The sequence below is a fragment of the Spermophilus citellus genome (genome assembly GCF_964194105.1).
Source record: "Spermophilus citellus genome assembly, chromosome: 17".
Taxonomy (NCBI): Eukaryota; Metazoa; Chordata; class Mammalia; order Rodentia; family Sciuridae; genus Spermophilus; species Spermophilus citellus.
Window position 1 is genome coordinate 63508814 of NC_138199.1, and position 18744 is coordinate 63527557.

An 18744-nucleotide genomic window follows, 5' to 3' on the forward strand; every position below is an offset into this window, starting at 1 on the left:
TTTAAATCTGTTAGATTCATGGACCAGCCCACAGCTGTGTCAGCCTATAGGTAGTGTACCTGTAGTGTGGCACTACCTGCATTTCCGATCCTAGAATAAAGGAGAGAGGAGGCAATAATACTTCCTCCCCATTTCCTTGGTGGAAGAGAGCCAATGCTAAACTAAAAATTTGAACTGGATACATTTTGTCTTTGGCGCTTTCTTAACATTTCGTTTTGTACTTCATGTTCTCTCTGTTTAGCACTTTTCCCAGTCATGGCTACCTTTCAAGTACTTTTCTTTTTTAATAATATATGAATGTCAGATAAAGCTTTAACTTCCCATAGGTGTTTGTATTCTTAAGATAATGTGAATAAATCTAGTGAACAGTTTTTAGGCTGGGGTCAAGTTCAATGAAAACTTTTAAGACAGTGGGTAAATAAAATTTTCAGTTATGTGGTTTCTAGTCCTTCCTGAGAGTCTGTTCCTAGAGTTTACTCTAATAAGCCAAATGAGCCTGGCTTTTTTTTTTTTTTTTTAACCAACCAGTTCTTTAAAGTTAAGTGGCCAAAATGGCTACTCTGCCTTTTAAAACTTACCTAATCGCTTCCCTTCCCTCAGAAGGAGGCCTTAGATATAAATGTGCATCTAAACCTCCTAACAAATTTGGTGGATTAAACTACTGAAAGCATCCAGGTTGTGGGTTCTATGAATAGTTTCTTCCTTGCCATAAATAAATTGGCAAATAGTTCTTACCTCCCCTTATTTCCTCTTTGACCTTGTCTTCTTCCTCTGGGCTTTTCTCCCTCTGCTGGCTTAACCTTGAATTGTGTTCAATGCAGAATGCGTGGTTTCGGAAATCCCGCTTCAAAGGAGGAAAAGGCAAAAAGCTGAACATTGGTGGAGGAGGCCTAGGCTATAGGGAGCGACCTGGCCTAGGCTCTGAGAACACGGTGAGTTCAGACTGTGGTAGTGCTCTTAGAGTCAGTCCATGTCTTAAATGATGATAGGATCTGATCTACCTAAAAAAGCCCCAGAGTTTGGGGCTAGAGCTGTGGCTCAGTGGTAGAGTGCTTGCCTAGCATGTGTGAGGCACTGGTTTCGACTCTCAGCTCTGCATATAAATAAATAAAATAAGGGTCCAATGACAACTAAACAATATTTGGCGGGGGGGGACCCAGAGTTCAAAATCTTGCCTGGCAGGTAGCATCTATTTAATCTACTGATTGAAGTAAATGCGGTGCTGGCTCATGAAGAAGCATCTATGTGTACTTGGCTGACCAGCTTTGCTTAGGAAATTAGTATAGATTTGCAGTGGTTCTCAGATTATAACCCCTGGACTAGCAGAACATAGACTAATCTCCCACCACAGACATGGTGACTCAAATTCTTGAGGTGGGGACCACCAGTCTCTCTTTATAAGCCCCCCAACAATGACCTATAGCCTGCTGTTAAAAACATTGCCAGAGAGTCAGTGTATAATCTCTAGCTGTATCTTGTCAGGAATGATCATACACTCTTTGTTGTTTCTCTTCTCTCTACCACCATCCCTCCCAGATAAGGGTCTTGCAGTGTTGCCCAGGCTGGTGTCCAGCTCAAGGGTTCAAGTGTTCATATTGCCTTAACCTCCCAAGTAGCTGAGTCTACAGGCAGGTGCCACTATACCTGGCTTATGCTTTGTTTCATTTTGTTAGAATTTCTGAGACAGGGTCTTGCTAAGTTTCCTAGGCTGATCTTGAAGTGGTAGGCTCAAGCAGTTCTTCCACCCCTGCCTCTGTAGTGGACAGGACTCTAGATGTGCACCAGTAGACTTGGCTTCTGCTTGATTTATGTCTTGTTGATTCCTAAGCCATGGAAGAAAGTTGCCAGTATACTTCTAGAACATTATAGCTAACTTGGCATCTTTGGTATATAAATACTGTGTTCCCACAGTATAATAATGATACTGCAAATAATAGTGATAGCTAATAGTTACTGAGCCTTTGTCTGTGCCAGGGCCATTCCAAGTATTAAATCTTCAACCCAGTATAAAAATACAGATACTAAAACTGAGGTGCCCAAAGTTACACACTGGTAAGTATTGAAGTAGAAATTCAGACTCTTAATGGTCTTGATTCAGAGCATAAACATTGTACAGTATGCTGTACTGGTGGCTTTTCATCTTTAACATTTTTTTTATTTAATTGAATGTTGTGTAAACAATTCATGGTCGGGCTGGGGCTATAGCTCAGTGGTAGAGCATTTGCCTCCAATGCATGAGGCACTGGGTTCAATCCTCAGCACCACATAAAAATTAATAAATAAAACAGATATTGTGTTCATCTGTAACTAAAAAACATATTAAATAAAAATTCATGGTCAATTTTGGGCATAATTAATCTGATGGAATTTTTTTTTTTTTTTTTTTTTTTTTTTTTTTTTGGCGGTGCTGGGGATTGAACGCAGGGCCTTGTATATGTGAGGCAAGCACTCTAGCAACTGAGCTATATCCCCAGCCCTCTGATGGGCATTTGTAGAAATAGAATTACTGGGTTGAAGGGCATGAACATTTTTAAATGGCTTTTTGTTACTGCACCTTTTCTTACAAAGTGTTAAGTAATTTAAAAAATATCCAGTTCCCATTCCAGTCTGTGGCAGTTGGCTCTTCCACCTATTTTTCCATTCTCATGGATACATTTATTTTTTAGGACCGAGGAAATAACAACAATGTAATGAGCAATTATGAGGCTTATAAGCCTTCCACAGGAGCCATGGGAGATCGGCTGACAGCAATGAAAGCAGCTTTTCAGGTCTGAAATAAACATTTTGCTAAAATAGCTTTCAGTAGTAACTCGTGAGCAGTGATGAGGGGGCTGGTCTTCCTGAGGGTAGTAGATGAGCGGATAAAGTTCATGTAGAATAAGGCCTTTTCATTACTTGGATTGCACATTAAACTAACAGTACCTTACCTGGGGATCTACATACAGAGCAAAAACCTTTGTGCTGGTCATCTGTATCTGTCCTAGCCAGAGTCTGGGATTACTGTACTACAGCAGGATTTTTTTCTACAACCTGTGATGTTACCCACCTCCAAGACTTTCCCAGTCTAGTTCAGAGTAATTGCCATGTTCTTGGCTAAAACCAGTTTGATGCTGTTCATCACTCTACACATTTTTTTCTTCTCTTTAAAATGTAGTCTCACTATGTTGCCCAGACTGGTCTCAAAATTCATGAGATCAAGTGAACCTCCCTAGTATCTGGGATCACAGGCATGTGTCACCATGCTCAACTTTCTGATTAACTGGCTGGGCTTTAATTTTAATCTACAGATTAATCTGTACCAGACTGATGGTTCCAGTTTGGGCGCATGATTATTTTTCTGTTTTTCACTAAGAGAGGGATTCAGAAACCCTTTTTTAGGAATCTAGGATTTATTATTCAGGTTTGAGAAACAATGATACATAGTGCACGTATTGTCACATCAACAAGGTCTATAGCCACATTTTACATAATTAAGTAGAAACTAAATAATAGCCTTCTATCCATTCAAATTAGGTTTTGCTGTCAAACTTTCTTTTTTGGTATTGGGGATTGAACCTTGGGGTGCTTTACCATTGAGGTATATCCTCAGTCCTTTTTAAGACAGGATCTCCCTAAGTTTCTGAAGCTGGACTCAAATTTGCAGTTCTCCTGCCTCAGCTTCCCAAGTAATCAGGATTGTGAGTATGGTGCTAAGGATTAAACAAACCCATGGTGTTGCACATTGCACATTCTAGGTCTACTTCCCATCTGCACTCCCAGTGCATTGCTGTGAAACTTTTCAAAAATGTTTTGTTTTTTGAACTTGTGGTATTTTTTAATTGTAAATAGCAGACTGCAGACCATAAATATATTGAATTACTATACACAGGCTTTATTCTAACCTGTCAGGCAGTAAGTGTTGATACATTGAGGTCCATCTATCCACAAAAATCTGTTTTTCTTTACAGCACATGATCCAAAGGGCCTGTGCTATGGGGGCCATCAAGATACTAAAGTCATAGAGCCTGGATAGCTAATTTCTGTGTGATTATTACCAAATTTATATGTATACTCATTTCTTGAATTTGTTAACATAACTACTACTGGTGTCTTTCTTTCAGTCACAGTACAAGAGTCACTTTGTTGCAGCCAGTTTAAGTAATCAGAAGGCTGGAAGCTCTGCTGCTGGGGCAAGTGGATGGACTAGTGCAGGGAGCTTGAATTCTGTTCCAACTAATTCAGCACAGCAGGGCCATAATAGTCCTGACAACCCCATCACCAGTGCCGCCACCAAGAGCATCCCAGGCTTTGGCAATACAGGGAACATCACCAGTGCTCCAGTGACCTACCCTTCTGTCGGAGCCCAGGGAGTCAACAACACAGCTTCAGGAAATAACAGCAGAGAAGGAATTGGGGGTGGCAATGGGAAGCGAGAGAGATATACTGAGAATCGGGGTGGTGGCCGCCATAGCCATGGAGAGAGTGGCAATCGGCATGGTGATAGTCCACGGCATGGAGACAGTGGTCGACATGGAGATGGATACCGCTACCCAGAAAGTAGCAGCAGCCGCCATACTGACAGCCACAGGCATGGGGAGAACAGGCATGGAGGAAGTACAGGCCGGCATGGGGAAAGCCGGGGTGCAAATGATGGTCGGAATGGAGAAAGCAGGAAAGAAGGTTGTAATCGTGAAAGCAAGGTGGACCCCAAGGTGGACAGCAGCAAGATGGACAAGATGGACAGCAAGACAGATAAGACAGCGGATGGTTTTGCTGTCCCTGAGCCACCCAAACGCAAGAAAAGTAGATGGGACAGTTAGAACGTATGTGCTATAGCGTGAAATCAGTTGTCTTTAATTTTATTTTTAGAGATTTTGGTAACTAGGTGTCTCAGGGCTGCATTGGGGCCCAAGGTGTAAGAACCCCTGCCCTTAGTGGAGAGCAGGAGGGCAGAGACATTACACCTTCATCTGAATGATTGTTCAGATGCTTTCTTGGGAAGCTATTTTGGTCCCAGCAAGCAGCGAGAGCTGGGTAGCTTCTGTTGGTTCTGGGTGAGTTTCATGAGGGTAAGTGGAAGGTACTTCCAGAGAAAAGGGCCTTGTAGGGCACAAAACTCACTCTAAGTTTATATTATAAGTAGCTTCTATTTTTTACTAAAATGTCACCTTATAAACATCTATAAATTGAATTTCTTTTTCTTAGCTATGTGGCCAGGCAGTCCCCTTTTTAGGAGTTGGTATCTGCAAACCTAATCCATTGAGCTGTTAGGGATGTTTGGGAAGCAATTTGGTGCTTCCAGACATTCACAGGGAAGGGAGATGCCCAATTCCAAACAAGAGTTGACTCTCAGGTCCCCTAGCGAGGTTTGTATCCAGCCCTGAGACATGTAGGAAGAGGCAGCCTTCCAGACCTAGGCTTTTGAGATTTCCAGAGATACTATGATTAAAAAGAAGTGATTACTCCTGGAAAGGGTTCCAGGAATGCTCCAGGTCTGAAGCGTTGCTAAATTTAAAAATTAAAAAAAAAAAACAAAAAACAAAAAAAAAACAAAAAAACCCAACAGCTTTTGAAGTGTCTTCTATTTTGTTGTATTTTTTTTTAACTTGCCCCAATGGTAGAGATGTCTTTTGCTGAAATGATTGATGATTTTTGTTCTATCTTGTTTATAAAAGGAAAAGAAATATACAAACTTTGAATTTTGTGACTTTGTGAAGGTTTCTTTAAGATGTGCATTCCTCTCTGCTTGCTCTCTAGTAAATGTTTTACTACTGGGACCTATGGATTGTCTGTCATTTCTACTTTAAAATAGTTAAATTATGATTTGACACAGTAGATGGTGGGAAAGTACTTATTAAATCGTCAGAAAAGGTATCTGTGCTATCATTTTGGTTTTTATTCAGAAGGCCCAAGAATAGGCTATAACAAACATGGCCAATGCTAAAATTCCTTAAGATTTAATGATCTGACTCTTCATTCAGCACCATGCAGGAGTATGGGGGTCTGAGGGACCATCCTCCAACCATATGACATCATCATGTGGCTCTACCTCCCAGCCTACTCAGTCAACTATGATGTGAGCTGCACCATATCTTCCCTTAGTTTTATAATCTTCCCAGAAGGAGGTAGCTCTCACTTCCGCTTCTGTTTTTTCTTCTGGTCCTTACGTTGTTGTGCCCGCTGATCCTTCTTCATCCTGGAGTCAACCACCTTAAAATGACCTCTAACTCCAGCTGGCCGCCTCACCTTGCGGCCCACACCTTTTTTAGCTACAACGTAGGTGACTTGGCGTTTCTCCTTGCCAAGCCCAGCCTTCTTGTAGAGACTACAAATGGGAAAGCAGATGAGTTAGAGGTCTGATTTCTGCTGTTCTTTTACCCTAATGTGCCTCTGTGCATATACTCCCCTCAATTACCTTCTTAGCTGTGCCACCTTCTCTCGTTCTGAGATGTCCACTGTGTTCACCACAGCTTCAGCCTTCTTCTTGGTTTGCTCCAGCTTCTTCAGCATCTGGGAGGGGGCCTCAGTCAGGTGACCTCTCTTCCCATATTCTATCCACACCTAACTCCAGGCAGCCCCTACCACTTACCCTCCGTTTCTTTCTAGCCTTGGCCTCAGCCACTTTCTTGATAGGACGTGCATTAATTTCCCGCCAGCGTTTCCGGTAATACTCCACCTCCTTCTTATTGATAGGCAGTTGCCTTATCCGGTGCTGCTTCTCTTCCTGCACAAACCACTCTGGAAGCTCCTCCTCATCTTCATTAAATGTGTACCTACGTGGAACAGACATAAGTCCATCAACCAACCACTCCAGGCTTCTTTAGGAAGAAATCACCCATATAGCCAACTACACCTGATGATTTTCTATCCCCCTTACCGGTTGAAGGAGTTGTCTATAAGGTCTCTCTTGGCCTTTTTGGAAGAGGCAATTACAGCACCTAGAGCAAGGCCTTCAGGATCTAGAATCCGATGTTTCACTACAGGAAAGGACAAAAGTCAAACCCCGATTCCCAACATAGATTCCCACTGGTCTCATTCCACTCTGTATAAAGCTCTCACCTGGGTCCTCAATAGGTACTACCTCAAATCCATCGTCATCAGACTTAGATCTCCGGCTTCGTTTTTTACCATGGGATGACTCCCAGCTGTGGAAGATGAAAGGATTATATTCTACCCTCTCCTGTGCCTCATCATTGCTTCCTACTTTAAGCCACTTAAAAAAACTTGCAGGAATTCAGGTTGTGCCCTAGGCCAATTAAGTCAGAAACACATATTTTAAAGCTCCCTAAATATAGCCAACGTTATAGGGAATGCCCATACTCGAGAAATGACCCATACTACTACTTCCTCTTCATCCAGTTTCCCATCAGCTGTACCCACTCACCTCTCTTCATCCTCGCTGCTACTGCTATCACTCTCTGAGCTGCCATCTCTTTCTTCCCCTCCAGGATGAGTGGCAGTTTTTGTTCCGGAGGGAGCCTCTATCCTCTTAGGGATCTCATCCTGGCACTGGGGAGACTTCCTCTCAGTCTTTAAACTGGAAGGTGGTGGTGGCTGTGGCTGCTGGTTTCTTTGCTGCTGCCCCTTCCGGCGGCTCTCATATAATAACTGGGCCTGACTGATTTCCAGGGCCTCATCAGCATCATCCTCAATCCCACTGAAGCCATCCTGTGGTACAAGAAATTTTCAACTCCCTTTATCCCTGGGAATTCCAGTGTCCCATCAGCCTTGCTCCCAGCTTCCTCTTACCTTTGAGAACCACAAATTGGCTTGTTCTTCCTGCAGCACTGTCTTTTCCTCCAGTGGTACCAACAGTGGATTTTCTTCTTCCACCTCTTCCTCTTTATCATTATCTACTTGAGTAAACCGCACACTGCAGACCCCAAAAAAAGTTGGGGGACGCTTAGTACCCCCACGTGGACTCTGCCTCAGAAGTTGAGCTAAGGGTGGTAGCACTTCCTTTGGCACGCATACACACACACACACACCCCTTACCTCTTTTGGTCCTTTAGACCTTGATGTCTACTGACTCCTGCCAACTCCTCTGAATCCAGATCACTGTCCAGAGATGCATCATCATCATCGTCCTCAGCATCTGACACATAGATGTCATCTCTTGGCAAATCAGCCAGAAATGTGTCTGCAGCACTCATGTCACCTTGTGTTACTTCCTCTAACAACTAAAGAAAAACAGATCAAATATTCAAGGAAACCTACTGTGTTTTCTCATATCCAATATCTTAATACCTAGCAACACTAGGAATATAAATACATGATCTCCTTTCACAGACAGGGCAGCTATAACCCTGGAATATGAGTGGCTTGTCTAAAACATCCCACTCAGGTCCAGTCCCACTTACTGGTTTAAAAAAATCACTCTTCCAGAATCCAGTGGCACACATCTGTAATTCTAGCAACCTGGGTGGCTGAAGCAGGAGGATCACAAGTTCCAGGCTAGTCTGGTCAACTTAGTAAGACCCTAACTCAAAAGGGCTGGGGATGTAGCTCTGTGGTAGAGCACCCCTAAGTTAAGTCCCAGTATTGCAAAAAAACAAGGGGCTGGGGTTGTGGCTCTTCGGTAGAGTAATTGTCTAGCATGTGTGAGGCACTGGGTTTGATTCTCAGCACCACACTTAAATAAAGGTCCATCAGCAATAAAATATTTTTTTAAAAAATTCCTCTCAGAAAGCACCTGAATTACTTGAGAACACATCTATACTTTGATTCCACTGAGAAAAGCAGCCCAGACAACCTGTCTGTTTCACTTCAAACATCAGAACCTCAATCTTGTGTGTGATACTGCGATTGAACCTGAGGCACTCAATCACTCGCCTATGTCCCCAGTCCTTTTTAGGGTCTCAACCCTCCTGCCTCAGCCTCTTAAGTAGTTAGGATTACAGATATGTACCACAACACCAAAATATTTTAATGATGGCAAAGAGCTATTATTTCTTCAGTGTTCACCACAACAGGGACTGCACCCAATGATGTTTTTAAAAAATTTCTCACAAAAACACTTAACATATTCTACTACTGTTGTACAGATGAGAAAACTGAGGCAGAAAAAAGGTAAATGGGAATGAGCTCAGAGTCACACAGTTCAAGTGGTAGATCTGGATCTGAGACTAAGCCTGTGTCTGCTCTAGGGCCACCAGGCTCTACTGTCTTTCCTAGGCAATAAAGATGGTCTGTATTGTGTCATTCCCACACAAAAGTCACAAAAACTTGTTCGGCTTGTGACAGTTTTTAATAGGAAAAAGCTTGTTCCTCAGTGCATGACCCAACAGCTTAACATGAGGTACTAACTTGGTAACAAGGAACTAAAAAACATTGCTTCCTGCTAAAGGACACCCTGTTTTCACTTGTGCTGGTAACCAGATGCCCTGGCTGCATCTAATATAACCTAAACTTGTGGTCTTAGTATTCTCATTACCGAATCATGAATCTATAACACACAAATCTTCCTCATTCATCACTGTTTCTTTTCGGCCTTTGTGTTCAGATGGCTCTTATTTTATCTCCAGTCTCCCCACTGCCTGCCAATTCTTTTTACAGATGAAGTCAGCAACCAAAGCTCATGATAATTCAGCACACTTAACCCAATCCTCCCACCTCCAGGTACCCAAACTGACCACTGTTTCCTCAATCTCTACCCTCAACCCCACCTCACCTGATGACCCCGAATGGTGCGCAGGGAGAACATGCCTGTCTCCCCCTCATCCGCAATGGAAACCCCAGGCAGATCCATCTTCAGTTCTACTCGTTCCCGCTGCTTTCTCTGCTCACGTAGCAACTTCTTTTTCTTCCTGAAGGGATGGGTTGAGGGACTAAACCTGCTGGGCTCTGAAGATTCCCCATCCATGCTTTCCATTCTACTATCTTCAGGCACTGAGGAACTGTGTATTGGATTTCCCCTCACCTCCTTAATTCTGCTACCTCCTGGGCTTTCATCTCCGCCAGGGTTTGGTTTAGTTGCTCCTCTTCTTCCTCCTCCTTGGAAGGCTGCTTTGTGGTTCCACCTGTTGACTCCTCCTCTTCCTCACCTTCCTCCTCCTCTCCTGAGCTGAGACTGACAAAGCAGTCCAAGGAGTTCGGTTATTTTGCCAGACACTTCCTTCAACACCCAGTTTAGCTCAATTTAGTTCCCACCTCACCTGAGGTCTAGTGCCTTTGCTTGCTCTTTTAGCTTCTTGGCCACATATCGTCGAAGTTTTGTTCTCCAGTTCAGTAGTGACCTGCCCCAGAAATATATTAGCATCTCTTCCTTTGTCTTTGTCCTTGTCCCCTCTTCTATTTTCAGCCCATGGTTTAATTTTTAGGTTTCAGCCACATAAATGCTAAAGCTCAGGTCTCCATCACTAACCTCCAGCACAAGAGTACACTTTTCCCAGAAATCCAATGTCATGGTTTCAAAGAAAAGACCTTTTCTTGTACTCAGTGCTCCTGGTCCCAATGCCCACTGTACTGCATACCTGAGCTCCTTGCGCCCCAGCACTCTGATGTCCTGACAGCATGCCTGTATGTCTTCAGTGGTAGCTGGATGCTGTGCCAATTCTTCATCATTTATTGAAATCTATTTGGAAAAAATAGGAGTCAAGGGAGATTTTCAGCTCCTGTGACCAGAGCTCCCTTACATTCCTCGAGTCTGAAAACTCACTTCGCTGGCCTTGGAGAGGAAGTCAACAGGGTTGGCAGCTCGCAAGAAGTCAGTGACTGAAGTGCGGTGATAAAGAGTAAGGTCACCCTCAGCATAGCCTTCAGCCTTACGGAGAGAAAAATGGGTGAGCTGTCACTTCTGAGCTATCTGAATGACCCAGAGGGGCAGAGCCTTCCCAGAGTTCCAGGACCTTTGGCCCCCAACCCCAAACATACCTTTGGCTTCTTCTTGGACACCAACTCAGTAACAGTCTTAGCTTGAACTTCAACCTCCTTGAAGGCAAACTTGGGATCGAAGAATTTACTGTCAACCTTGTCAGGAGCCAGAAATCCTAAAATAGTTAAGACATATTTCAAAATGTGGTTTGGAGCTGGATGTGGTGGTGTACTCCTGTAATCCCAGCGACTCAGAAGGCAGGAGGATAATGAGTTCAAAGCCAGCCTCAGCAAAACTTGGTGGGAACTTAGCAACTCGGAAAGACCCTGACTCTAAATAAGATACAAAACAGAGCTGGGAATGTGGCTCCGTAGTTCAGTGCCCCTAGGTTCAATTCCTGGTACCAAAACAAAACAAAAACAAACCAAAACAACACAAAATGCAGTTTGGCAGTTAGAAGGCTGGATCAAGATAAAGAAGGAAATAATACTCACCCTGGCAGACTACAAAGATTTCTGCAGATTCATGGCGAGAGGCTTGGGGTTTTGTGGCCTGGACCCGGCGGAACAGCTGCTGGAATATCCACAGCAAGGGCTGATAATCTCGAGAACGAAAAACCTTTGTGATGAAGCAACCACCACGAGCCAAAAAATCACAAGCCAGACGTAGAGCCATCAGTGTCAAGTGGGCTATAGGACAGAGACAGTCAATGAGGACCTATGTGGCCTGCAGGCATACCACCTCCACCTCCACCTCCACTCTCCTCTCCAAGCCCACACACCCTGCACCTTGTGAGTAAGCATCATGGACCCAGCTGGCCCCAACATTGGGGGCCCCATCATTGAGTACAACATCAACCTTCCAGGTCTTCAGCTCCTTCCTCAGGGCCTACAGAGAAGCAAAGGGATTACGGCATCAGAAACACAGAAATGGCTAAGAATACATTTCCCAGTTTACTATCTATATCATCCAGTTATTTACTGAGTGGCCTCCATGGCCCAGATCCTGTGCCAGACACTGGGGAATACAACAGGAAACAAAACTTATACATCTCCATCTTTATGAAAATTGAAGTACAATAGTCCACTGGAAAGCACTTCACTAAAGTCTCTGCCCTTCCCCCAATTCCAATCACCTTCATCCCTGACTCTTTAAGATTGAGGTGCACACTGGGATTCTCATGAGCCTGTCAGAGATGTCATGCAGACACTGGCTCACAGTATAATAAACAGGAAAAAAAAAATGCCTTTAGGGTGACTTGAAGGATGTGCATATTTGCATATAAAGGGACAGGGAGAGAGGGATTCCTATTACCTGCCTACATCGTTCTGTAGTGATGTCCTCCTGAAGAGTCACCACATTGGGGAGAGGCTTGATTGGAACCAAGTCCACTCCTGGGAAAAATCAGATCAGAGTACTCTAAAGGGCTGCCTCAAGCAAGAAGTGGTACCTCATACACATCCCCTAAAATACCAGGAGAATCGCCTGTTACTCACCCACAATAAGGCTGGACACAGGCATAAACTTGGCAGCCACCTGCAGCCTATGAAAAAGAACAGAGATTAAAATACCTAGGACTGTCCCTTTCCCTCCCTTAGCAATGAGATTTCTCACTCTCGCTGTTAGTGGCAATTGCCATAGAGTGGACAATCATGTCATATACATTACAATTACAAGCCTTTTCTCCTGTCAAGAAATGACCCTTTCCCTGGCACTGGATTATCCCTCAAGGTTTAGAAGAGACCAATGGCTGGAATGCACAAAAATCTGAAGCTGGAATTATTGCACTGCGCGTCAGGAAAGCTCCGAATCCCAACCTTAACCAATGCAACTCTAAGCCAATCAGGGCCAGGAAATTGCCTTCGAGAGAATGGTGTGTTACGCACCAGCCTCCTGGCGCAGCACACAGATCCAACAAGGCTCGAGCTTTCTGCAGGAACTGAAAGCGGCGATTGAGTTGGATCAGCTTGAAAGCAGAGCGGGAACGATAACCTGGGGTTGGTGACAAAACAATATGGTTCGCGTAGCGCTTTTCCAGGACTTCCCCAGATTCATAACCCACCACCCCTTCTGCGGAAAAAGAACCCAATATCCGAAAAGGCAAAACGATGAGGATCAAGATCATTCTCTCGTTCTCTCCAAGTGCGTACCCTCACTTACCAGTCTCCTTTGCCAGGTGATAAAACTTGTCCCGCCGACTCTTGCCGACTTTGCCCTTCTTGCCCATAATGAAAAGGATGAATGTCACTCAATCTGAGGAGAAAGCAGGAGTTGGGACGTATCTTTTAAACAAATTCCGCTTCCATTTCCCACCTCTCGCAACAACCACAACCCACCCCTAGCTTCCCAAACCTCAACCCAGCGCCGTCCACAGTAGCAGCAGCACATGCAGACAGCAAGTGAACTTCCGCTTCCGTTTGCGCCCTCTGCGTCTCTGTCGCCAACTCCTTCGCCACCTTGAGTGTGTCCATTAATCTTCAAATTTTGCCCCTAGATGTACGAGTTGAAAGTTGGGACCAGAAGAGCATATTTCAACGAATAAATACCTAGTTTCTAAGAAGCAACAACTAGGATCTCCCTTTCATGTACAGTTCCTAACAAATTTCCTGGCCTCGAGAAACCACTCTTCCCATCAGCTCCCTTTTGCGTCTCCCCTCACACCCCGCCCATTGACCCGGAACTCTTCTCTGTAGAGTCCTCAGGCCTCAAGCCCTCGCTTCCGCGCCTGCGCAATAAGGCAGCGCGGATGCCGGCGGTCTCCGTTGAAGAAAGAAGATGGCGCTTGACGGGCCAGAGCAGGTATGGTGACGGTGTCTGCGTCTGCAGCCGGGTAGAGACCGTGGCAGGGTGTGGAGCAGGCATGATTCTAGGTGGGGAGCGGGCCCGGACAAGAGGATCAAGTGGGCCGGAGTTAGGTGGACCAATCCAAACTGGGCCTTGCCTGAGCCCGGATTTGCTGTGTCAGCGCCGCCACCGGCGAGTCGGGCAGGGGCTGGGTAGAAGTGGAGTGTGGAGAGATGGGATAAGTCACAGTAGACCGTATGCCAGTCCTTAATGCTGGCTCTGTGTAGTAATAACACTTTGGATGTATATGGCGCTTGCCACAATGCACAGCACTCCGGTGTATACGGTTTCTTGATCCTCCTAAAAGTCTTAGAAGGTAGTTGGTATCTGCATCCTGACATTTTGGTCTTGGGAAATGGAGAGAGAAAAGGGAGGGAGGAATTAGGGATTTCTCCCACCCAGAGCTGCCTGGTGATAAGCCTTATGGAGAAGTGCCCTGAAAGTGGCTTTATCTCTTGGATGTTTATCCTCACATTTAGTAACTACACTGTGTCTGTCTTCAGATGGAACTGGAAGAGGGAAAAGCAGGCAGCGGACTCCGTCAATATTATCTGTCCAAGATTGAAGAACTCCAGGTAAGAACAAACTGGGTGGCAGGGTGAGGGGAGTTGGAAGGGAAGAGAATTGAGAGAACCACAGTTCTATATAATTCCATCAGGAATGCAGTGGAAGAAGTTATTTTCCTAGTTTTTTTTTTTTTTAGTTTTCAGAAAAGTGCAAGAAGTAACAAGTCGTTTAAAGTATATCACATAAGCCAGTCTCTTGTTCCCTTTAAGCCCCTCCTCTGTGAGGACAGTAGTATTTGCAAATGTTACTTTTCTGCAAGTGTGAAATTTTAATAGAAAAGGAACCACTAGGGCTGGGGAGTGGCTCAAGTGGTAGCGCCCTCGCCTGGCATGCCTGCGGCCCAGGTTCTATCCTCAGCACCACATACAAAGATGTTGCGTCCGCTAAAATCTAAAAAATAAATATTAAAAAAAAAAATTCCCTCTCTCTCTCTCTCTCTCTCTTTAAAAAAAAAAAAAAAAGAAAAGGAACCACTAGCCTAAGGCTGTAGTTTTTGGAAGAAGTGTAAATGCAAGGATTTCTTATAAAATGGAAGGCATAGGCCCAGGATATCAGGAAGTTTGGGGCAGGTGAAACTTTAGGAACTTGAGGAAGGACAGTATTGAGAAGTCTGGACAACACTGATGTCATGGGGACTGAGTGAAAGGAACAGGGCAACCCAGTGCTCTATATTAAAGAGCTAAACCAGAACCAGCATGATGGTGGACATCTGTAACCCCAGCAACTCAGGAGGCTGAGGCAGGAGGATTGCAAGTTTGGGCCCAAGCCTCAGCAGTTTTGCAAGAACTTTCTCTCAAAAGAAATGAAAAGGACTGGGGATATGGCTCAGTGGTAAAGTGCTGCTGGATTAAATCCTTAGCTCCCCACCACCACAAAAAAAAAAAAAAAAAAAAGCTAAGCAAGAGAAATAGGTGGGATAGAGGGGCACGAGGACAATTTCCAAACTCCAGGTACATTTGCAAATATTGTATTTGGTTTATCATTTATTATTGCTTCTACATGTGATTTTATTTGTTCTTCCAAGTAGTCTTGAAATGAAGCAGGTTTGTTAATGCTGTGCAGTTTGGTGACAGGTTTTTTTAAGTGCCTTACCTTTGATTTACTTTTTATTTTTTTAATAAATTTATTTATTTTTTTATGTGATGCTGAGGATCGAACCGAGTGCCTCACACATGATAGGCAACCACTCTACCACTGAGCCACAACCTCAGCCCCTGCTTTACCTTTTAATTGACAGTAGCTGGGCTAGAATTAAGGCCTCTCACTTAAAGCTGTCTTTTGCTGGGTGCAGTGGCTTATGCCTGTAATCCCAGCAGACAGAGATTGAGACAGGAAGATTGCAAGTTCAGAATCAGCCTCAGCAATTTAGTGAAGCCCTCAGCAATCTAGCAAGATTCCATCTCAAAATATAAAGGACTGGGCCAGGCACAGTGGTGCACACCTGTAATCCCAGCAACTTTGGTGGCTGAGCCAGGAGGATCGAAAGTTCAAAGCCAGCCTCAGCAAATTAGCAAGGCCCTAAGCAACTCAGACCCCATCTCAAAATAAAAAGGGCTGGGGATCTAGTTCAGTGGTTAAGCACCCCTGGGTTCAATCCCTGGTACCAATAATAAATAACAAAGCTCTCTCCATTGCCTCTTCAAAAGAAAGTCACTACACAAGCCAGCTGTAACTTTTCTCTATTAGATTCTTTTTTCCTGGACCAGTATTACACAACCTTTTGTGGTGGCTGCCCTAGACTCCTAAGGGACTCTTGGAGGACTGAACAGGGTCATTAGGATCCTACTGGAGAATCTGAAATAACATGCAGGTGATTTTCCCATGGTTCACATCTGCCTGTGAGGGTCTTGGCCAAGATCCTGCTGTTGCTCTGGGGTAATGGAATTTGTCTCTTGCCCTCCACAGCTGATTGTGAATGATAAAAGCCAAAACCTCCGGCGGCTGCAGGCACAGAGGAATGAACTAAATGCAAAAGGTGAGGGGGAAATACGGAAAGCTACATGTATGTGGTTTGAGGTGTGGCTGTTCCTAATCTCCTTGACCTGCAGACTCATAGCAGTTCCGTTTCCTTCCCTTCCATGGAGATGCTGCCCACCGTCATTATGTAGTTGTTTCCTGTGTACATCTCTCTCAAGAGCTCTGCTGTAAACCCTTTCAAGATGTGAATTTTATCTTTTGTGACTGTGACCTTCCCTTCAAAACTTTTATTAAAGTATTACTTGGTTTGTGCATGTTGAGTTTGAGTTCAGGGGAGGGGAAGCAAGGTCACCACTGTGTCTTTTGCCATCTAGTTCGCCTATTGCGAGAGGAGCTACAGCTGCTGCAGGAACAGGGCTCCTATGTGGGAGAAGTAGTTCGGGCCATGGATAAGAAGAAAGTGTTGGTCAAGGTAAAAGCAGAATGGGACCAGCATGTTGTCCGCTGCACTCCCACCCTTTGTATGAAGCCTTGGGAAGACAGTGTTCTGTCATGTTATTCTAGGAATCCCATGGGTCTTCCTGGGTGAGGTTGGTGAGTTGGTGGCTGTCAGGGAAGGTCATGAGCCCCTGTTTCTTCAGGTACATCCTGAGGGCAAGTTTGTCGTAGATGTGGACAAGAACATCGACATCAATGATGTGAGTGAAGCTGGTGAGGGTAGGGGTGGTCAGTTCCTAGGGCACTACTTCCTGAAACTTGACCCCTCCATTCAGGTGACACCCAATTGTCGGGTGGCTCTAAGAAATGACAGCTACACTCTGCACAAGATCCTACCTAACAAGGTGGACCCTCTGGTGTCACTGATGATGGTGGAGAAGGTACCAGATTCAACTTATGAAATGATTGGTGGGCTGGACAAACAAATCAAGGAGATCAAAGAAGTGATTGAGCTGCCAGTGAAGCACCCCGAGCTCTTTGAAGCACTGGGCATTGCACAGCCCAAGGTGAGGCTTCTCCTGGAGATGGGCTATCCTCCCTCCTCTCTTGGCTGGGGGAGAGGTTTCTAGGCCACTAAACTGGTTTGGATATAAGCTCTGAAGAGACCTTGATATTTATTTTTTTGTACCTCCAATCTCTAGTAAGTGAGCAGATACAAACCAGCACTCACTAAACGTTCACTGAGTGAGTTAGGCTGGCTTTCTGCCCTGAATCCTGCTATTTCCCCCAGGGAGTGCTGCTGTATGGACCCCCAGGGACAGGGAAGACACTGTTGGCCCGGGCTGTGGCTCATCATACAGACTGTACCTTTATTCGTGTCTCTGGCTCTGAATTAGTACAGAAGTTCATCGGGGAAGGTAACTGGCTAAGAATGGGCAAACCAAGTAGAAGGGTGGAGGGTACAAATCTCAGTAGTTCCTAACACCAGGTTGGCCTCTGCACAGGGGCAAGAATGGTGAGGGAGCTGTTTGTCATGGCACGAGAACACGCTCCATCTATTATCTTCATGGATGAAATTGACTCCATTGGCTCTTCACGGCTGGAAGGGGGCTCTGGAGGGGACAGTGAAGTGCAGCGCACAATGCTAGAGCTCCTCAATCAGCTGGATGGCTTTGAGGCCACTAAGAATATTAAGGTGAGGGCTGGGGATGTGGCTCAAGCGGTAGCGCGCTCGCCTGGCATGCGTGCGGCCCGGGTTCGATCCTCAGCACCACATACCAACAAAGATGTTGTGTCCGCCGAGAACTAAAAAATATTCAAAATTCTCTCTCTCTCCTCTCTCTCTTTAAAAAAAAAAAAAAAAGAATATTAAGGTGAGGTGGTGGCCTCAGAACAAGCCAAGGGAAGGCCTGGGGTGACAAGCAAGCTAAAAAAGAATTTAGCTAAACCTCTTCTCTTTCTTTGCTCAGGTTATTATGGCTACTAATAGGATTGATATCCTGGATTCTGCACTGCTTCGCCCTGGGCGCATCGACAGGAAAATTGAATTCCCACCTCCCAATGAGGAGGTCCGTAATGGGCAGTACCTTGAGTGGCTCTGTCTATGGGGGTAGGGAGTGGAGCTCAGGGCTTTTTTTTCCTCCTGTTTCTAGGCCCGACTGGACATTTTGAAGATTCACTCTCGGAAAATGAATCTGACCCGGGGGATCAACCTGAGAAAAATTGCTGAGTTGATGCCAGGAGCATCAGGGGCTGAAGTTAAGGTAATTGAAGTCCAGAGAAATGGGGTAATACCAGGAAGTTCTGGGTTCTGGACTAACTCGGGGATGAGGGGGCAGAGCAACAGGGCCTCAGCTTCCTTTTCTTGCTCAGGGTGTATGCACAGAGGCTGGCATGTATGCACTACGGGAACGGCGAGTCCACGTCACCCAGGAGGATTTTGAGATGGCAGTAGCCAAGGTACGTTCCTCCACCTTTCTCTCTTTGCTGATGGCGGCTGTGGAGCAGGGGTTTAGGCTTGTGTTCATTGAGTTTGTGGCTTAAATGCTCATGTGCTTGCTCTCTTTCTCCAGGTCATGCAGAAGGATAGTGAGAAAAACATGTCCATCAAGAAACTTTGGAAGTGAGGGATGTCTTTTGTGTGGATCCCTTAAATAAAGGTCTGTGGGACAAGCCCTCTAGAACTT

The 18744-nt window shown here is 45.0% G+C and overlaps 3 protein-coding genes across 6 annotated transcripts in view; 2 read left to right on the forward strand and 1 right to left on the reverse strand.

The window, feature by feature from the left end:
* Window positions 1-5756, forward strand: part of DDX42 (DEAD-box helicase 42) — a 43323-nt gene extending 37567 nt beyond the window's left edge. For both annotated transcript variants that reach the window (XM_081272170.1, XM_081272171.1), the window contains 3 exons: window positions 822-932; window positions 2667-2768; window positions 4101-5756. In XM_081272170.1, coding sequence (XP_081128296.1) covers window positions 822-932; window positions 2667-2768; window positions 4101-4799 — 912 coding nt within the window. In that variant the 3' untranslated portion in view covers window positions 4800-5756. The remainder of the gene's footprint in view (window positions 1-821; window positions 933-2666; window positions 2769-4100) is intronic.
* A 158-nt stretch (window positions 5757-5914) lies between these two features.
* FTSJ3 (FtsJ RNA 2'-O-methyltransferase 3) lies at window positions 5915-13138 on the reverse strand. The gene is made up of 20 exons (XM_081272334.1): window positions 12953-13138; window positions 12679-12784; window positions 12289-12335; window positions 12107-12186; window positions 11581-11680; window positions 11287-11481; window positions 10852-10967; window positions 10637-10741; window positions 10452-10552; window positions 10134-10214; window positions 9899-10048; window positions 9650-9785; window positions 7975-8159; window positions 7729-7852; window positions 7364-7647; window positions 7039-7124; window positions 6857-6956; window positions 6569-6752; window positions 6395-6489; window positions 5915-6304 (listed from the first exon to the last, which is right to left on the reverse strand). The coding sequence occupies exons 1-20, from the start codon at window positions 13017-13019 to the stop codon at window positions 6112-6114; spliced, it is 2535 nt and encodes an 844-aa protein (XP_081128460.1). The 5' UTR covers window positions 13020-13138; the 3' UTR covers window positions 5915-6111.
* A 366-nt stretch (window positions 13139-13504) lies between these two features.
* On the forward strand, window positions 13505-18732 carry PSMC5 (proteasome 26S subunit, ATPase 5). Of its 3 annotated transcripts, none has more exons than XM_081272337.1 (12): window positions 13505-13591; window positions 14140-14211; window positions 16109-16178; window positions 16495-16592; window positions 16762-16818; window positions 16894-17124; window positions 17349-17475; window positions 17563-17753; window positions 18028-18126; window positions 18211-18321; window positions 18431-18517; window positions 18631-18732. In XM_081272337.1, exons 1-12 carry the CDS (start codon window positions 13568-13570, stop codon window positions 18682-18684), a joined length of 1221 nt encoding a protein of 406 aa, XP_081128463.1. In that variant the 5' UTR covers window positions 13505-13567; the 3' UTR covers window positions 18685-18732. The 3 variants fall into 3 exon arrangements, with proteins under 3 accessions (XP_081128463.1, XP_081128464.1, XP_081128465.1); XM_081272338.1 differs by lacking the exon at window positions 13505-13591 and adding an exon at window positions 13814-13952; XM_081272339.1 differs by lacking the exon at window positions 13505-13591 and adding an exon at window positions 15890-16013.
* The last annotated feature ends 12 nt before the right edge of the window (window positions 18733-18744 follow it).